Source organism: Miscanthus floridulus, unplaced genomic scaffold, assembly GCF_019320115.1.
Source record: "Miscanthus floridulus cultivar M001 unplaced genomic scaffold, ASM1932011v1 fs_884_1_2, whole genome shotgun sequence".
Lineage (NCBI taxonomy): Eukaryota > Viridiplantae > Streptophyta > Magnoliopsida > Poales > Poaceae > Miscanthus > Miscanthus floridulus.
In genome coordinates, this window is record NW_027097403.1 from 86,472 (window position 1) to 105,018 (window position 18,547).

At 40.3% G+C, this 18,547-nt stretch overlaps 1 protein-coding gene across 1 annotated transcript; it reads left to right on the forward strand.

Moving 5' to 3' along the window:
• Window positions 1–255: 255 nt before the first annotated feature.
• On the forward strand, window positions 256–7,996 carry LOC136533452 (protein ETHYLENE-INSENSITIVE 2-like). The gene is given in 9 exon segments (XM_066526000.1): window positions 256–432; window positions 1,645–2,334; window positions 2,702–2,788; window positions 2,917–3,030; window positions 3,127–3,339; window positions 3,952–4,131; window positions 4,250–5,944; window positions 5,946–6,896; window positions 7,253–7,996. Coding segments are annotated over 8 exon segments (3,819 nt in total). The 5' UTR covers window positions 256–432; window positions 1,645–2,073; the 3' UTR covers window positions 7,571–7,996.
• Window positions 7,997–18,547: the final 10,551 nt, after the last annotated feature.

Here is an 18,547-nt window from a genome sequence, read left to right on the forward strand (position 1 = left end):
CTCAAAAAAGCGTAAGCACCACAGTTCTTGCTTCTTGAAATCAGGGCTGGTCCACAAACCCACTCTTGTCACCTCGTGACAGCAGGAAATAGTAAGCGCATAATCTTCCAAGAAATTTTAATAAAAAAACCCTGAAGAAGTCAATGTCCTGTTTATTTATCTAATTTATTGTAAGAGAAAAATAATATTTTTTCGTAAAAAAAATATGACTTATAAACGAAACAACAACGCGCAAAACGTAAGGGGGAAAAAAAAAAAGACACATAAGAAAAGAGCAGCGAGCAAGCTGAAGGTGAAAGCCTCAGCAGCTCGTCGTCCCGTTCCCCCCACTTCTTCCTCAGATAAGGAGAGGCCCCATGCCAGAGAAAAAGGCATCGATTTTTTCCCCTTAATTGGCCCAAGACCTCAGCCGCCTACCAGCAGCAGAAAGAGGTATGATTCTCGCATTGCTTGCTCCCTGCGTTTGCCCGCGATTTTTGCTGTTTTTTCTAGCTCCTCTTGCGAGTTTTTTCTTTTTGCCGTGTTGGAACCGCAGCTACGCAGGCGAGCGCGAGTACTAGCGTGATTTGGTCAGTGGATCCCGTTGAGCTGCTTCTCCCTCGCGGCCGATTTGCGAGAGCAAGCAGGTCCCCAGGAAGCGATCTCATTTTTCGTTATTTTTTAGTTCCCTACACCAAAGATCAGAATCAGATCCGAGGCCACCCGTTTGCTAGCGAGCAAAAACTTACCTTTCACCGGCAATCTCCGCCGCCTCGGCAAGGATTTTCCCCGGCCGGAACTCTGCAACATGGGGGGATCGATTGCTGCAACCTCCACGAGCTGCGCTGCCCACGAATCAAAGTCAGCAGCGCTGCCTGAACTGAGGTACGTGCTTGTTTCGCCGTCTAGTTACGCTTCTGATCTCGAGAACCCGTCGCAGTTGCCTCAGACTCGAGGGAGCCGGCGGCGGAAACACCGTGCGGCCCAAATCAAGCTTCCTAATGCCAGGGCACCCAATCGAGCTGCCACAATCGAGATCCCCATCACCTGAATCGAGGTCCTTTCGACCAGAACCTAAGCTCCCGCCGCCGACGTCGAGATAGCTGTCACCCAAATCGAGCTTTCCGTCGCTGCCGGACGTTGTAATCGGAGCTTCGGGCAGCATAGCTTGAGCTTGCTACTGTATCGAGCAAGCAAACCAAACGCTGGGGATCTTGCTTTGCTGCGCTAGCTTAGCCTAGGTATCCTTGCTAGGAATCACCCTCCTTTTTGGTGATGTTTTGACTTGCGAGTGCCTGGTGTCACTGGGGCTGCTTTTTCTCTTCTCCTTTGGAGTTCTGAATGAAGCCTATGATGGCCTTGTAAGAAATAGAAATATATGAAACTTACGCTTGGGTCGGGGAACGCCTACGAAGAAAGTTTTGGCTTAAAGGTGGAAGCTTTTGAGGTTTTCCCATGCGAAATAAATGCATTTTTCGATGTTATTTGATGGATTTGGTTGGCACTCGGTCAAAAGGTGTTCTTGGTTTGCCCTTTTTATGCTCTGGTTGCTGTTGCAATTGCAATTTCCCTTTCCCTTTGAATTTGTCGCTCTAAAAGTTGGTTCTCTTTGCCTGAAGGATTTCAGTTCTTGTTGCTGATTGGGTTGTTTGGATCTATCTGCAGGCAGACAAGCTAGGTTTTACTGCTTCCTTGGGCACAAAGATCCGCTGACCTCTTGGTAAAAATCCATTCTTCCTGGGAAAACCTCCTTGTGGAGTTGTGGTGCATAAACTGCCGAGTACACACTGCCATTTCTGGACAAGGAAACTGAGAACTACTATCCACATCTGGCACGACCCTTGTCAAAAACCATGGCTGTTCACTTGCCATGAAGCTGCTTGAACTGGAGGCACCTAAATGCTGTGGATTGTTCCTATGCAGATGATTGGATCAGTGGTGTCAGGCTTCGGGGGGTTTGATCAGATGTTGTATGAATAATAGCAGGATTGTTTGAGAGACTATAGTTTGGGTACTGTTTGCTTCTCTATTTACTGGTACGGTTTCCTACTGATCTGCGGCTGCGCAGGAAGGCGTTCTCTTTTTTGCCGTACCATGGATGCCACGGATGTTCAACAGAGCATGGGATTTATGGAGTCCAGGGGTGGTATGCCTAAGTTTTTCCATGCCCTTGGACCAGCACTCCTGATTTCAATGGGGTACATTGATCTCGGGAAGTGGGTGGCAGCCGTTGAAGCTGGTTCTCGTTTTGGATTCGACCTGGTGTTGCTGGCTCTCCTTTTCAACTTCACTGCCATTGTATGTCAGTACCTTGCTGCTTGCATTGGCACTGTCACAGGGAAGAATCTTGCAGAGGTATCGGTTTACCGATGTTGTTCCTTGGTTTTGCTGGCCTTCTCTTGAGATTTAGTTCAGTAAATGTTTGTTTTCATTTCACAACGCTATATTATGGTTTGATATTGAGTTGGACCTGAAGGAACTGAGAAGACTAGAGAGTAGGGAAAGTTCATTGCGAGCTATTCAATTTATGCAGATTGTTGATAAACAAACTGTATAAATTTACTTGCCTTGTTAAATAATTCTTTTCCATCTATAGTTCAATTATAATACTACTGGATGTAGAAGGGCTTCTTTTTGAAGGAAAATAAATCTTTATCTCATCTTACTTGTTCATGATATTCCTTTGAAGTTGCTAACTTTTTCATGCCTTCACATGAAACAGATATGCCACCAAGAGTACAACCAGCCAACATGTATTTTCCTGGGTGTTCAAGCTGGATTGTCCTTGTTGACATCAGAGCTGACTATGGTATTTGCACACTTCCTTGGATGTCTCTCATATCTTTTGATGTTATTTGTGAATTCTCATCCTGTAAGGCAATGTTACATAGTAGTTCTGACATGCTAGATTCTGATGGCTATATCTGGAATTTTCAGATTTTTGGCATAGCACTCGGATTCAACCTCCTGTTTGAATATGATGATCTCATCACAGGGATATGCTTTGCAACAGTGGTGCCTAATCTGCTACCATATGCTATATCCCACCTGGTAAGATTACTACTTCAAGAAGGATACTTGCACAGACACTGATACACTAATGTGACTTTATGTTTGCTAGTTACTTACCCTTTATGTCTGCTCTAGGGAAAGAAGATGGAAGGGACAGTAAATGCCTGCATAGCAGGATTTGCACTTCTTAGTTATGTGCTTGGCTTATTGGTTAGCCAGCCACAAATTCCTCTCACAATGAACGTAATATTTCCCAAGATCAGTGGTGAGAGTGCTTACTCTCTGATGGCGCTTCTTGGTGCAAACATAATGGCACACAACTTCTACATTCATTCAACAGTTGTCCAGGTAAATTGTTTGATTAGTGCACTCGAACTTAAAATTTAGCCATTTAGGGGACAACGGCTTGCTAGAAATAGTTCAAACCATACATTTACATGTATTTCAATTTTGGCTTTTGTCTATATGAGTTTGGAAACTCCTAAGAGTCAGCAACGAGATCATTATATTGAACTTCTGCTCACGCCAGTTGGATATTGGATACAACTTGTAAACTATATTTATTTCCTTTATTAATTTGATGAATTGTGGGTACACTGCATCGAATGATCAAAATAAAACAAGATGTAATTAGTCATGTTTCAATTGTTTGCATAACTTCATACAAGTTTTCACTATAGGATCCACACTTTGTTCATCTCATCATCTGTACACATTGTGCTCAGCTTTTGGAAATTTTTGATAGTTCATGAAATTTTGCATCTTATGTTCGAGTTTGTAGCATATTACAAAACATCAAAATTGTACTATTTCTAACTTTTCACATCGTGCTCAGTGGATAATATTGACATGTGCAAAAAATGAAAGTAGCGAAAGTTTGCGCACTTGTGGTAGTTTGTTTTTGCTGAATTGTCTTCAGTTTCTGTGCGTATTCTTAATCAAGAAACATTGTATTTGCAGGGTCAGAAAAAGTCATCTGCAGTTGGTCTTGGCGCCTTATTTCACGACCATCTTTTTTCAATATTGTTCATTTTTACTGGAATCTTTATGGTGAACTATGTTCTAATGAACTCTGCAGCAGTGGAATCTACTAATACTCTTCTCATTACCTTCCAAGATGTTGTAGAGCTAATGAATCAGGTAAGCACCTAAATTTCCTATTTGTTTACTCCGCTCTGTGCTAAGTTTCTGCTGAAAGTTTTATTTAGGAAGCAATCCTACTCCGCTATAAAAAACTGAACTTTTGAGTACTTTGCAGATTTTTGTAAACCCTCTGGCACCAACTATATTTTTAGTGGTTCTTCTCTTCTCCAGCCACATCATCTCGCTGACATCTGCTATCGGTAGCCAAGTGATTTCACAGCATTTATTTGGTATAAACCTTCCTCTTTCTGGACATCATCTCCTACTGAAGGTTTTTGCCATAGTTCCTACTCTATACTGGGCGAAAGTTGCAGGAGCTGAAGGGATTTACCAATTATTAATTATATGCCAGATTATCCAGGCCATGCTCCTTCCATCTTCAGTCATCCCACTTTTTCGTGTTGCTTCATCAAGATCAATAATGGGAGCCCATAGAGTGTCTTTGCATCTGGAGATACTGGGTTTTCTTGCATTTCTCCTTATGCTATTTTCAAATATCATATTTGTGGCAGAAATGCTATTTGGCGACAGTGGCTGGATGAACAATCTGAAAGGATATACTGGAAGCCCTGTGGTGCTCCCATATACTTTTTTCGTTTTAGTTGCATGTGTATCTGTGGCTTTTTCACTGTACCTGGCTGTTACACCATTGAGATCTGGAAGCCATGAAGCTGAATCCCATGAATGGTCTGTGCATTCTCAGAGAGAACTCTTGAATACTCCTCAAGAAAGGGAAGATGTTAAGGTGGACAATGTTACATATGAGGAAGATCAGAGATCAGATGTTGGCCCTTCTCCCAGGGATGTGCCTGACAGCCATCCGGAACTGGCCATGGACTATATGGATACTTCTGACACTGCTGTAGAATCTGATCACGACTCTCAACAATCTACTGCTTATGCATCCACTGCTCCTGAAACCTGCCCCTCCCCGTCATTTACTCGTGAGGAGACAAAATCAGTTGTTGCAGTCAACTGGCCGGAGCCTTTGGAGAATGTTCCTACTTCTACTGTGTTAGAGGAAAGCACAGTAGAAAGTGTGGTATCTAGGATGACGACTGAAAGAGATGTTTTAGTAGAAACAGATGTTTTCTCAGCTAAGGATAAGGAAGATATGCATGCTTTGGAGTCTGAGAAGTCAATTGTTGATAGCACCCCTTGTGTGTCTGATGATGGTCCACCATCCCTTACCTTCAACAGGGGAAAAGGCTCAGATGCAGGAAATGGAAATGGTAGTCTCTCGAGGTTATCTGGTTTGGGCCGTGCAGCAAGGAGGCAGCTAGCTGCTAGTCTTGATGAGTTCTGGGGGCATCTGTTTGACTACCATGGTAAGCTCACTCAAGAAGCTAGCACAAAAAAGTTTGGTATCTTGCTTGGGATAGACCTTAGAAAACCTAGCACAGCTGTAAGAACGGATAAGCAAGCTGTTGAAATACCCAAGAATCCACTTGTGAGAGACTCATTGCGGGGGGCAGCTTTTTTGTCAAGCTCAGTGGACCTGATGTCCCCTAAGAATGAGACATCGAACTTGGAACTTGCATATGGGCTTCAGAGGGGACCGGGCATGGGATTGTCAAGCTGGTCTCAGGGTATGCAGCTACCAAATACACAGCTGCAGAGCTCAAGCAACAGCCTACTTGAGCAAAGTGCAAGATTAAACTCAAATTTTAGTGCGCCATCTTATTCAGACAACAATCAGTTCTACCAACCTGCAACAATTCATGGGTACCAGCTCACGTCTTACTTGAAACAGATGAATGCCAGCCGAAACCCTTACTCTAGCATGCCACTGGACCCACAGCGGCTTCCGAAAATCATCTGGGTCTGCTGTGCCAACCTATGTTGATTCCGTGATGCATGCTCGTAATCATAATCTGCTTGCTTCACTGGGTGCTACTCCTTCACAGATTCCTGCAACATCCCGCGTAGGCTCAATGATGCCTGAAAGATCGTATTATGATCCTTCCACTGCTGATGGGAATGAAAATGCTGGTTCACCTTCTTACTCAAAAAAGTACCACAGCTCACCTGATATGTCTGGAATAATCGCTGCAAGTAGAGCTGCACTGTTGAATGAAGCAAAGTTGGGTGGTGCCATTGGACCCCAGTCATACCTTAGCAGGCTGGCGTCAGAAAGATCTCAATATGCAAACTCAACAGCCAGGCCTGCGGCTCCATTAGCATTTGACGAGCTTTCACCTCCTAAGCTCCAGAGTGATATCTTCTCGGCACAGTCGAACATGAGCCCAAGTGCTAGATCCCTTTGGGCTAAGCAACCATTTGAGCAATTGTTTGGCATGTCAAGTGCAGAGCTCAGTAAAGGTGACTTTAATCTTTCAGGCAGATCAGGTGGCATGGCCAAGGATGATTTCTCTTATAAGGAATCTGAGGCGAAGCTTCTTCAGTCCTTCAGATTCTGCATTATGAAGCTCCTTAAGCTAGAGGGATCAGGGTGGCTGTTCAAGCAAAATGGTGGTTGCGATGAAGATCTAATTGACCGAGTTGCTGCATCTGAGAAGTTATTGATGCAAGGGACTACTGAGAATCAACTGCTTCATGGTGATCTTCAGCAACATTCTTCTGATCAGGTGGGCATCCAATACATGCGCACACTTCCCAACTGTGGGGAGGACTGTGTTTGGCGCGCATCACTCGTTGTTAGTTTTGGTGTCTGGTGCATCCGCCGAGTGCTGGACATGTCTCGAGTGGAAAGCAGACCAGAACTTTGGGGCAAGTATACCTATGTCCTTAACCGTCTTCAGGTGAGTTGTTCCTGAACTAATTTAACTTTGTGCTCATTTTTGGTGTGTAAGATTTTTTTTTGCTTGCAATTGATAATATTCTGTTTTTAATACTTACTTACAATTAGGGGTGAAAACCATCGGGAAATGGTATTATACAATATAAAAAACGACTGGCTCAGGATTTTTCCATATTTGTAAAATTAACGAATACAAAAAATGGTTGAAAATAGTTGTGAAACGACAATTTTTATGTTTGGATAAATTTGGAAACAATTCAAAAAGGTATCATAATATAGAAAAAAAAAGATACGGGATCTATCCTTTTCACTTACAATGATTCATTTTGTGATTCTTTTGCTACTTATTTTATGCAGGGAATCTTGGATCCTGCATTCTCCAAGCCTCGGAGTGCTCTGACCATATGTGCTTGTCTTCAGAAAGACATCAGAGTGCTCAATAGTCCACCCCACAGTGGGCTAACAGCCATGGGTCCCATCCCCATACCAATCCGGGGCACCTTCACAACTGCAGTTGTGGTTCTGGAGATGATCAAGGATGTGGAGACCGCAGTCTCAGGCCGCAAGGGCAGGAGTGGCACAGCAGCGGGCGATGTCGCCTTCCCCAAGGGGAAGGAGAACCTGGCCTCTGTGCTGAAGCGGTACAAGCGGAGGCTCGCCAGCAAGGGACAGTAGCGGCGTCGGACAGCGGTTGCAATGTTAGGAGTCTGACTATTGTTCTCCAGGGACTGCCGTCGGCCGCCCTGAGTCCTGGATTTTTTCGTTACACGACGTTCCTAGGGACCGGTTGCCCGATGATCGTTTTGGTCCCTTCCAGCATTTTTTTTTTTTGGCAATGTCATGTTTTGTAAGGGCAACTACGTATGTGCTCAAAAGGAATCAAGATGTACACGCAAAGGAGATGTAGTCTGCTGATGCAGCATTGTAAAGTCCACACTCTGCAGGTTAACCTTTTTTGGGGCCGTCAAGTGTTAGTGCCCTATGTATGTTATCACCCCTCCAGAGAGGTTGCAAATACTGAACTACTCACAAACTTGCACCTGTCGAAATCATTTTGTAATCTCCAGACATCTTGTTCAGAATTGTTCTTTTTTGTTTCTCGCCCATTGTGTAATTTACCCTGATGAAACTACTTGCTTTTCTCTTGAAGTGCGTGCTTCGGCACAGTCGTGAAAAAACTTTTTTTTAACAACAAACATGCATATATTTCAACAGCATTTAGCTGTTAGAATGCTTACATGGTCTGTAAGTACATTTTGCAGTGCTTCCAGTAATGGGCACTGTCTGACATGACCTCTGTTGAAACAACAAAATGATAGACTTGGAGGTTGGTATTGTATATCTACAAAAGCTTGTTTTGCTAATGTATGAGCAGCTTGATTTTGGTTCCTCCTAATCTTGTAGATTCGTGTTCCTTTGCCTTGTTGAGTGATGAAGTTCTGGGTGAGATGCTTGATCCTCCAGTCAGGCGGCGTGGACTGATCTCTGGTACTCCCTCTCTCTAGGAAAACATGTAACTATAGGTTACGTGCCAAATAAAGTTATTCACGTTTGATCAAATTTTTAGTAAATAATTTTTATATTTATGACTCCAAGTTAATTTATTATAAAAATATATTTCATATTTGATCTAATGATATTTATTTAATGTTATAAATATTTATAGTTTTTTATTTATAATTGGTCAAACATGATATACTAAAATATGGTACTGTGCTAGAATTATATGTTTTCCTGAACGAGGGAGTATTGAAGAAGTGAACAAACAACCTGTTCGTTTGGCTTGTGGCTTGTCGTAAACGATCGTAAATTTCTAGCCGGAACAGTATTTTTCTCTCACACAAACCAGCCAGCAGTACTTCTTTACGAACCAGCAACGATACGAACCAGTCAACCGAACAGGAAGTTCCTGGTTGTCGGATAGGAAGCTAATGTTGTGGAGAGCTGCCAGTTGAAGTGTTGAGCAGTGTAGCAGTAAAAGAAAATCGGTAATGCTCAGCGACGGACGTCCGTCTAACCGGACGCCGCCTTTCTGGGTCTGCGCGCTACCGGCTCAACAAGCCTATCTATCTATACGTCTCCATCATCTCTCTCTAAAAATATCTCCGACTTGCTCACCCGTCATGGTGCCGTGCGGCCGTCCGCTCACCCCCACTCTGCATCGCCGCCACAGCCATCCCCCCACGCGCGCCCCCATCCCGCGCCGCTCTGCCCCACTCCGCCTCGCCGCTGCAGCCATCCCTCGCCGCGCTGCCCCACTCTGGCTTACCGCTGCGGGCATCCCCCTCGGCACCCTACTCCATGCTCGTCCGTCGCGGCCACGGCGTGCACCGCGCCGTCAGGAGAAGGTTGTCACCAGTTGAGACAGCGTCTCCCGCGATCTGCCAAAGACACCACGACAGGAAGAAGCGTATGTTGCAAGTGTTTCGTATGTTTCAGAGGTATGTTGCAAGTGTTTCATGTGGATGTTGCAAAGTAGATCAGAATATTGCATATGTTACAATTGTTGTACACGTATGTTGCAAACTTCTGTTCCCAATATTTCATCTGTTTTCCAAACGTATGTTGCAAGTGTGTTTATTTGGATGTTGCATTACAAATGTTTTTATCTGGATGTTGTGTATGTTTTACGATGGTTTTTAAGTGTTTTTCGGGTATTTTTGCAAGTGTTTCAGATGCATGTTTCAAGTGTTTCATCTGTGTTCAGACGTATGTTGCAAGTGTTGCATTTGTATGTTTTAAAAGTAGATCGGGTGTTGCATCACTCTCCTCGCTTTCTGTTGCCTCACCTTGATAGGTATCCGCCGTCCCCTTCCCCTCTTCTAGATGCCGGTAACGTTTGGGGTAACATGGGCGCTGCATGGGCACACGAAACGGCACAAGAGACGGTCTGCATGTGTGGGCGTCCGGATGCCTGAGCCCGTCCTGACGTCCGAACGTTAGCATGACAGAAATTACAGAGAACACAGGAAGCCTACGCTTTCGCGAGCACACCGCCGTTTTACGTTCCATGTGCTCCGTCTTCAACAGATCGTTGGCTTCAACGACGGCACGCCTGAAAATCCTTGCATCTCTCTCTTTCATGGCATCCCACTGATGCTAACTGTCGGTCTGAATCGGGCCTCTGCTCTGAATTCTCAACTGGGGCAGCTCAGATCAGCGAAACTGGAATGGCGTCAGGTGCTCAAAAGCGAAATGTGTCACGCGCGTCTCTGAAGAAGCATTGGATCAAAGAGCTATTTATGCCAAGCAAGAGAGATGATTCAGATGTATCCAAATGGCCGGTCCAAAATGCAGAAGATGATGAGTAATATGGTTTGGGAAACCACTTCTATGGTCCGCAAATCTGCGAATAGAAGCGCCCATGGACCTTGGGACCTAGGTGGAAGACGAGACAAGTGAAGTTTCCTAGGGCTTCTCCAATCAGAGCTGTAGATCTTCTCACGTCCCATCCACATCCACCGGTGGCAACGGGGGACTGAGATCCAGTGCAGTTGCTGAATATTTTCAGCCTTCCGAAGACCATAATCACGGGACTAAAGTGCTGCGGCTGCAGCTTTTTGCCTCAGTGATGTACTGTGCTGGCAGCTCTAACGGCTTAAGGCCATGTTTGGATCCATGGCTAAAGTTTAGCTCAGAGCTAAAGATTAGCTCTTAAAATGAAGATGCTAAAGTTTAGGCCCTTAGGTTGTTTGGATACATGACTAAAAGATAAAAGAGCAAGGAGAGAAAGAGAGTAAAGTCACTTATTAGCACTTTTAGCCCTTTTTAAGCTACCTTGCAAGGGTTAATAGGTTAATAGAGGGCTAAAGATTAGCCCTTGGGCTAAAAGGTAAGGGCTAATCTTTAGCCCCTTGGATCAAACAGGACCTAAATTCATCTCAAGCGAACACCCAACAATGAAAATGCAATGATTAGATTCAGAAATATAGGGTGCACATCAACCGTATAAGCAGGAAAGTGAGCTCCTTGCTTGCATGGATCCACTGTTCCAATTTGACTCCATCCATGCAAGTGTACGGTCTTATGATGCTCCGGTGGAGATGGCTGAAATGGGCTTCATTGTGAAGCCTAGCCCGATGGATGCAGGTTGTATAGGATGACGTCAACCTCACATGTTAGCCAAGTTGCATTCGCTTATGCAAGTAACCACATAACATCTCTTTTTTTTTTGCATTTATTTACTTATCCGACTTTACTAAACTTTTTTTTTCTCAAATACGGTTCCACCTAGCTTACATCAGATCATTCATGATATATGATACAACCCCAATCCGATAACCATTGCCCTGTTCGCTTGGCTGATAAGTCATAGCTGAAAGTATCGATGACTGATTTGTTGTGAGAGAAAAATACTGTTCGTTGGCTGAAAAGTACGGCTTATAAGCCAAACGAACGGCTACACACCCATAGTTCTTGATATGATAGACGTTAATGGGTAACCACTATGTAACTTAAACGCCCACTAGTTGCATTGGCTCGAGAGACATCGAGATCACATATTTGTGCTGCCAATATCTCCGAAGATATTTTCATGCCAGTTTTGTCCTATATTTTAACTATGTTATATTCCTTTCTCTTCCAATAAAAAGAAAAAAGTTATTGCACTGTTCAACTAATTTGTATTCGTGCTTCAACTCTCTAATAATTTACTAAAAGATATCACTTCTTGAGTTCTCATCATAATGTAGCCACACCCCCTCTTAAAAAAATAATGTAGCCATATCATAAAAGTCATCTATATGTTCCAAAAAAAGTGATGTCATCCTAGGTGGAGTAGGGACAACCTCATGTTAATGGAATCCGGCGTCGTCACTGGGGGACGATATGGTCCACTTTTGGTGGACGAGAAGAACTACATCTTAGGATGGCATATCCTGTTAGGGGTGGCTTTCCATCTACCTCATACCAAATACAAGATGAAGTCGGATATTGTCCTGCCCCCTCCCTCCCCTACCCCAAACCAAACATGCTCTTAGGGGCGATGGTCTTTCAATAGATAAATGGATGGTTCCTAAATAAAAAAACCTATTTTTTCGTTGAAATATTCCTATTCTTACCTAAGAAGAATGTTCAAACTCGTGAAACTTGGTTGGGTTATTTGTGATGGAATCTAGCTAGTCTTTCGGAGCAAGTTTTATTTCCTAAAAGGATGAAACCATGCTAAAATCAAGGCCTTTGTATGTAACAGGGGTGGATCTAGCATCAAGACGGGATGTGCTCGAGCACCGTTGACCATTAGTTGAAGCATGGAGCCCCTCTAACCCACCCTCTCTATAAATTGGTACCTATGTAAACTTAAGGAGGGGCTAGAGATGGAAAATAATAGAAGAAGTCTCTCATAACTTATTTTTCTATAAAGTCACCAATGCCCTGTAATATATGCTTGCTAAACTCTAGCTTGATAGCGGGTCAGGAGTAGACCTGACGATCATAGGCCGAGTCAAAAAAAAAAAACACCACATGCCCAACTTGACCCGAGTGAGGTGGTGAAAAAAAATCAGGTCTTGGCTTGGCCCAATCCGGAGCCTATTTTGTATCATGTGTCAAGTCAGGTAGCCAAGATGAAGTCAAGTTAGGAGCACACATTATGACCTTTTCCATGTCATTGTGCACCTCTTACATCTTTCGGAGCAGACATGGTGTTGGCCCAGCATTCATGCATGACTAATAATAACTAAGAGCCTCTCAAGAGCGCCTCGTATCCCTTCTCCATCCATTTTTTTTTTGAAAAAGAAGAAAAACTTATCTCTCCTTCCTCGTCTTTCCGCACTTGGCAACCCGGCTCCTCCATACGCAAAAAATACGCGGACCGAGACCGCGAGCATCTCCTCCTTCCCGCGACCCTCTGCCGGTGCCACCGGCGCCAGGAGAGCGCGAACAGACCGACCCCCGTGGCCGCGAGGAGGGCCACGGCGGCGACAACCACTGCCGCGAGCGCCCTGGTCGATGGCGCGCGCCCGTTGCCGGTGGAGGGCGTGACCTGCGGCGCGATGCCTGCGCTGAAGGGCTGGGGCCTGTCGAGGTCGATGAGGTCCGCCGGGGTGCACGGGCGGAGCACGGGCAGCCCAGCGCCGCACAGGTCGCTGTTGTTCCAGTACTGAAGCCGGCCTGCAACTTGGCGGCCAGTTCTTGGGACGTAGCAAGCAGAAAACCAATCAGCATTATTGTTTATTGCTCTCAAGAAACGATGGCCGCCGGCCGGACTAATGGATGGAGGCATTACTGGCGGGCACACTGCCGGTGAGCGAGTTGTTCCTGACATCGAGCGCGACGAGGCTGGGCAGCTGCGCGAGCCTGACGGGGATGGAGCCGAAGAGGCGGTTGAAGCTGAGGTCCAGGCGCGCGAGCAGCGGCAGGCCGCCGAGGCTGGCCGGGATGGCGCCGTTGAGGCGGTTGGACTGCAGCGCCAGCACGGTGAGCTGCGTGGGGATGCTCCCGGTGAGCTGGTTGTAGCAGAGCTGCACCACTGCACGGCCATGGACACATCAACATCAGCAGCATTCATTCAGAATCAGGCAGGAGATGCAATGCAAGGATCAGCAGCATTCATTGATGTGGACCCAAATTTGATTTTTTAGAAGCCATTTATGAAAAACTATTGGAGATGATTTTTTTTTTCTCCCAATACATTTTGGGGAATTGCAAAACTACGTGATTTGGAGAAAAAAAAATATGAGATAGTGTTAGAGATGCTCTAATAAGACTATTGACCAAGATACGATCGAGCAGAGGACGGGAACTAAGGGCCTTTTCCCCAACCAAGCATGACTCGTAAAGGCCGGGGCTCCCATCCAGCCCCATCGAGCTGAGGATTCTTTCCCAGCTAAGAACAAGAACACATGCATGTGAGCTCAAACTCATCCACTATGTAGCTAGGGCTTTTATCCTAGCTAAACGATGAGGTCTCTGAAACTGATGGAACCCACGCATATGGTAGATTTGATTAGGCTTTCGCCTTCAAATCTCTCTACCAAACTCTAAACTTAAGCTTAAGCTAGTGTACCAATGATTACGACGTACCTATCGACTCTTTCTCGCTGCTACAAAAAAAACATTTGTAGCAATGGGATAAATTTTTTTTTAGGGCGGTTGATGATGGAGCCACCTCTACAGTGACGTGCTCGAGACCCAGAAGACCAGCCGTCCATATAAATGGAGCAGTAGGGGCGACTGGTCATACGAGCCGCCCCTACAAATGGGTCGGATTTGTAGGGGCGACTCACTCACCAGCCGCCTCCGGTGTTTCTATTTGTAGGGGCGGTTCCTGAGTTAGCCGCCCCTACAAATATTTTGTAATTTATTTTAATTACAAATTCTGTAATTCATTCATATATAAAGAAAATAATATAAATTTATATATTAGTTTTTCATTATTATATATATATAAATATATGTATATATAAACAAATTTATTATATATATAGATATAATTCTATATTTTCTTCTTTACAAAAACAATAATTTAAAATTTTAAAATTTAAATTTTAAAACAACTAATAGAATTTTAGGACAATAAACGACCTCAAATGAAAATTTTGTAAGCATCAAAGTTGTAGAACTCATCAAGATGTACAACTTATATTTTGGTCATCTTTTCATTTGACAAAAATTGAAAAGTTTAAATTTTGAATTTCAATAAATGGCAAATTCAAACAAGATTTTGAAATCTTAAATGATTTCAAATAAGAAAGTCATAAACATAAAAGTTGTTGAACACATCTCTATCTACAACTTTTATTTTGATCATATTTTTATTTGACTAAATTTGAACCGTTGAAATTTTGAATTTCAATAAATTGCAACTTCAAACAAGATTTTAAAACCTTAAATGATTTCAACTATAAAAGTCATGAACATAAAAGTTGTTGAACTCATCACTATCTACAACTTTTATTTTGGTCACTTCTTTATTTGATAAAGTATTAGTAAACATTGTTCATAAATTCACATATGACTCGAGAGATATTTTGATTTGTGAACAATGTTTATTATCACTTTGTCAGATGAAGAAATGATTAAAATAAAAGTTGTAGATCTTGATGAGTTATAGAACTTTGGTATTCATCACTTTTTCAGCGGAAATCATTTAATGGTTGAAAATCTCGTTAAAACTTGTCATTTTTGTAAATTTTAAAATTTAAATTGCTCAAACTTTGCAAAACAAAAAGAATGACCAAATAAACAAAATAACTTGATAAGGCATGATTTTAGAAAATTTTACAAAAAAATCATCATATTTGTTGTTAGCATGATGAAGAAAGACCAGTTACAAAATTTACCCCGAAATTCAAAAGAAAAATCATAATTGTTCATGATGATCAATGATGAACAAGTGTTATATCTCTTTTTAATCTGTGTCTAAAATTTGTAACTAGTTTTTCTCCCTTATACTAACTTCAAATGTGATGATTTTTTTTCTAAAATTTTCTAAAACCATGCCCTATCATTTTAGTCTGGTCATCTATCTTTGTAACTAATTTTGGACAACTAAAATTTTGAATTTCAGAAAATGATAACTTCAAACCTGATTTTCAACCATTAAATGATTTCAGCTGTAAAGGTGATGAATACCAAAGTTGTATAACTCGTCAAGATCTCCAACTTATATTTTGGTCATCTTTTCATTTGACAAAATTTAAAAAGGTTAAATTTTGAATTTCAATAAATGGTAACTTCAAACAAGATTTTAAAACCTTAAATGATTTCAAATAAGAAAGTCATGAACATAGAAGTTGTTGAGCACATCACTATCTACAACTTTTATTTTGGTCATCTTTTTATTTGACTAAATTTGAACAGTTGAAATTTTAAATTTTAATAAATGACAACTTCAAACAAGAATTTAAAACCTTAAATGATTTCAATTATAGAAGTCGTGAACATAAAAGTTGTTGAACTCATCACTATCTACAACTTTTAGTTTGATCACTTCTTCATGTGACAAAGTATTAGTAAACATTGTTCACAAATTCACATATGACTCATAGTTTTATGAACTATACGAGAGACATATTGATTTGTGAACAATGCTTACTAATACTTTGTCACATGAAGAAAGCGACTAAAATAAAAGGTGTAGATCTTGATGAGTTATACAACTTTGGTATTCATCACTTTTTCAGCTAAAATCATTTAATGGTTGAAAATCTCGTTAGAACTTGTCATTTTTTAAAATTTGAAAATTTTAATTGCTCAAACTTTGTAAAACAGAAAGGATGACCAAATAAACACAATAACTTGATAGGCCATGATTTTAGAAAATTTTAGAAAAAAATCATCACCTTTGGAGTTAGTGTGAGGGAGAAAGACGAGTTACAAATTTTACCCAGAGATTAAAAAAAAAATTATAACTGTTCATGATGATCAATGATGAACAAGTGTGATTTTTCTTTTTAATCTCTGGGCAAAATTTGTAACTAATCTTTCTCCCTCATACTAATTCCAAATGTGATGATTTTTTCCTAAAATTTTCTAAAAGCATTCCCTATCATTTTAGTTTGGTCATCTATCTTTGTAACTAATTTGGGACAACTAAAATTTTGAATTTCAAAAAATGACAACTTCAAACCTGATTTTCAACCATTAAATGATTTCAGCTGTAAAGGTGATGAATACCAAAGTTGTATAACACGTCAAGATCTTCAACTTATATTTTGGTCATCTTTTTATTTGACAAATTTTGAAAAGTTTAAATTTTGAATTTCAATAAATGACAACTTCAAACAAGATTTTGAAACCTTAAATAATTTCAAATAAGAAAGTCATGAACATAGAAGTTGTTGAGCACATCACTATCTACAACTTTTATTTTGGCCATCTTTTCATTTGACTAAATTTGAACAGTTGAAATTTTGAATTTCAATAAATGACAACTTCAAACAAGATTTTAAAACCTTAAATGATTTCAACTATAGAAGTCGTGAACATAAAAGTTGTTGAACTCATCACTATCTACAACTTTTAGTTTGGTCACTTCTTCATGTGACAAAGTATTAGTAAACATTGTTCGCAAATTCACATATGACTCATAATTTTATGAACTATATGAGAGATATGTTGATTTGTGAACAATGTTTACTAATACTTTGTCACATGAAGAAAGCAACCAAAATAAAAGATGTAGATCTTGATGAGTTATACAACTTTGGTATTCATTACTTTTTCAGCTGAAATTATTTAATGGTTGAAAATCTCGTTAGAACTTGTTATTTTTTAAAATTTAAAAATTTGAATGGCTCAAACTTTGTAAAACGAAAAAAATGACCAAATAAACACAATAACTTGATAGGGCATGATTTTAGAAAAAAAATCATCACCTTTGGGTTAGTGTGAAGGAGAAAGATGAGTTACAAATTTTATCCAGAGATTAAAAAGAAAAATCATAACTGTTCATGATGATCAATGATGATTTTTCTTTTTAATCTCTGTGTAAAATTTGTAACTAATCTTTTCCCCTCATACTAATTCCAAATGTGATGATTTTTTTTCTAAAATTTTCTAAAATCATTCCCTATCATTTTAGTCTGGTCATCTATCTTTGTAATTAATTTTGGACAACTAAAATTTTGAATTTCAGAAAATGACAACTTCAAACCTGATTTTCAACTATTAAATGATTTCAGCTGTAAAGGTGATGAATACCAAAGTTGTATAACTCGTTAAGATCTTCAACTTATATTTTGGTCATCTTTTTATTTGACAAATTTTGAAAAGTTTAAATTTTGAATTTCAATAAATGACAACTTCAAACAAGATTTTGAAACCTTAAATGATTTCAAATAAGAAAGTCGTGAACATAGAAGTTGTTGAACACATCACTATCTACAACTTTTATTTTGAGTCATTTTTTCATTTGACCAAATTTGAACAGTTGAAATTTTAAATTTTAATAAATGGCAACTTCAAACAAGATTTTAAAACCTTAAATGATTTCAACTATAAAAGTCGTGAACATAAAAGTTGTTGAACTCATCACTATCTATAACTTTTAGTTTGGTCACTTCTTCATGTGACAAAGTATTAGTAAACATTGTTCGCAAATTCACATGAAGATCAATGATGAACAATGTTTATGTTTATGAACATAAAAGATCAATGTGAATTTGTGAATAATATTTATGAATACTTTGTCACATGAAGAAGTGACCAAAATAAAAGTTATAGATAGTGATGAGTTCAACAACTTTTATGTTTATGACTTTTATAGTTGAAATCATTTAAGGTTTCAAAATCTTATTTGAAGTTGTCATTTATTGAAATTCAAAATTTCAACTATTCAAATTTGGTCAAATGAAAAGATGACCAAAATAAAAGTTGTAGATAGTGATGTGTTCAACAACTTTTATGTTCATGACTTTCTTATTTGAAATCATTTAAGGTTTCAAAATCTTGTTTGAAGTTGCCATTTATTGAAATTCATAATTTAAACTTTTCAAATTTTGTCAAATAAAAAGATGACCAAAATATAAGTTGTACATATTGATGAGTTCTACAACTTTGATGCTTACAAAATTTCCATTTGAGGTCATTTATTGTCCTAAAATTCTATTAGTTATTTTGAAATTTAAATTTTAAAATTTTAAAATATTATTTTTGTAAATAAGAAAATATAGAATTATATCTATATATATATAATAAAATTGTTTATAT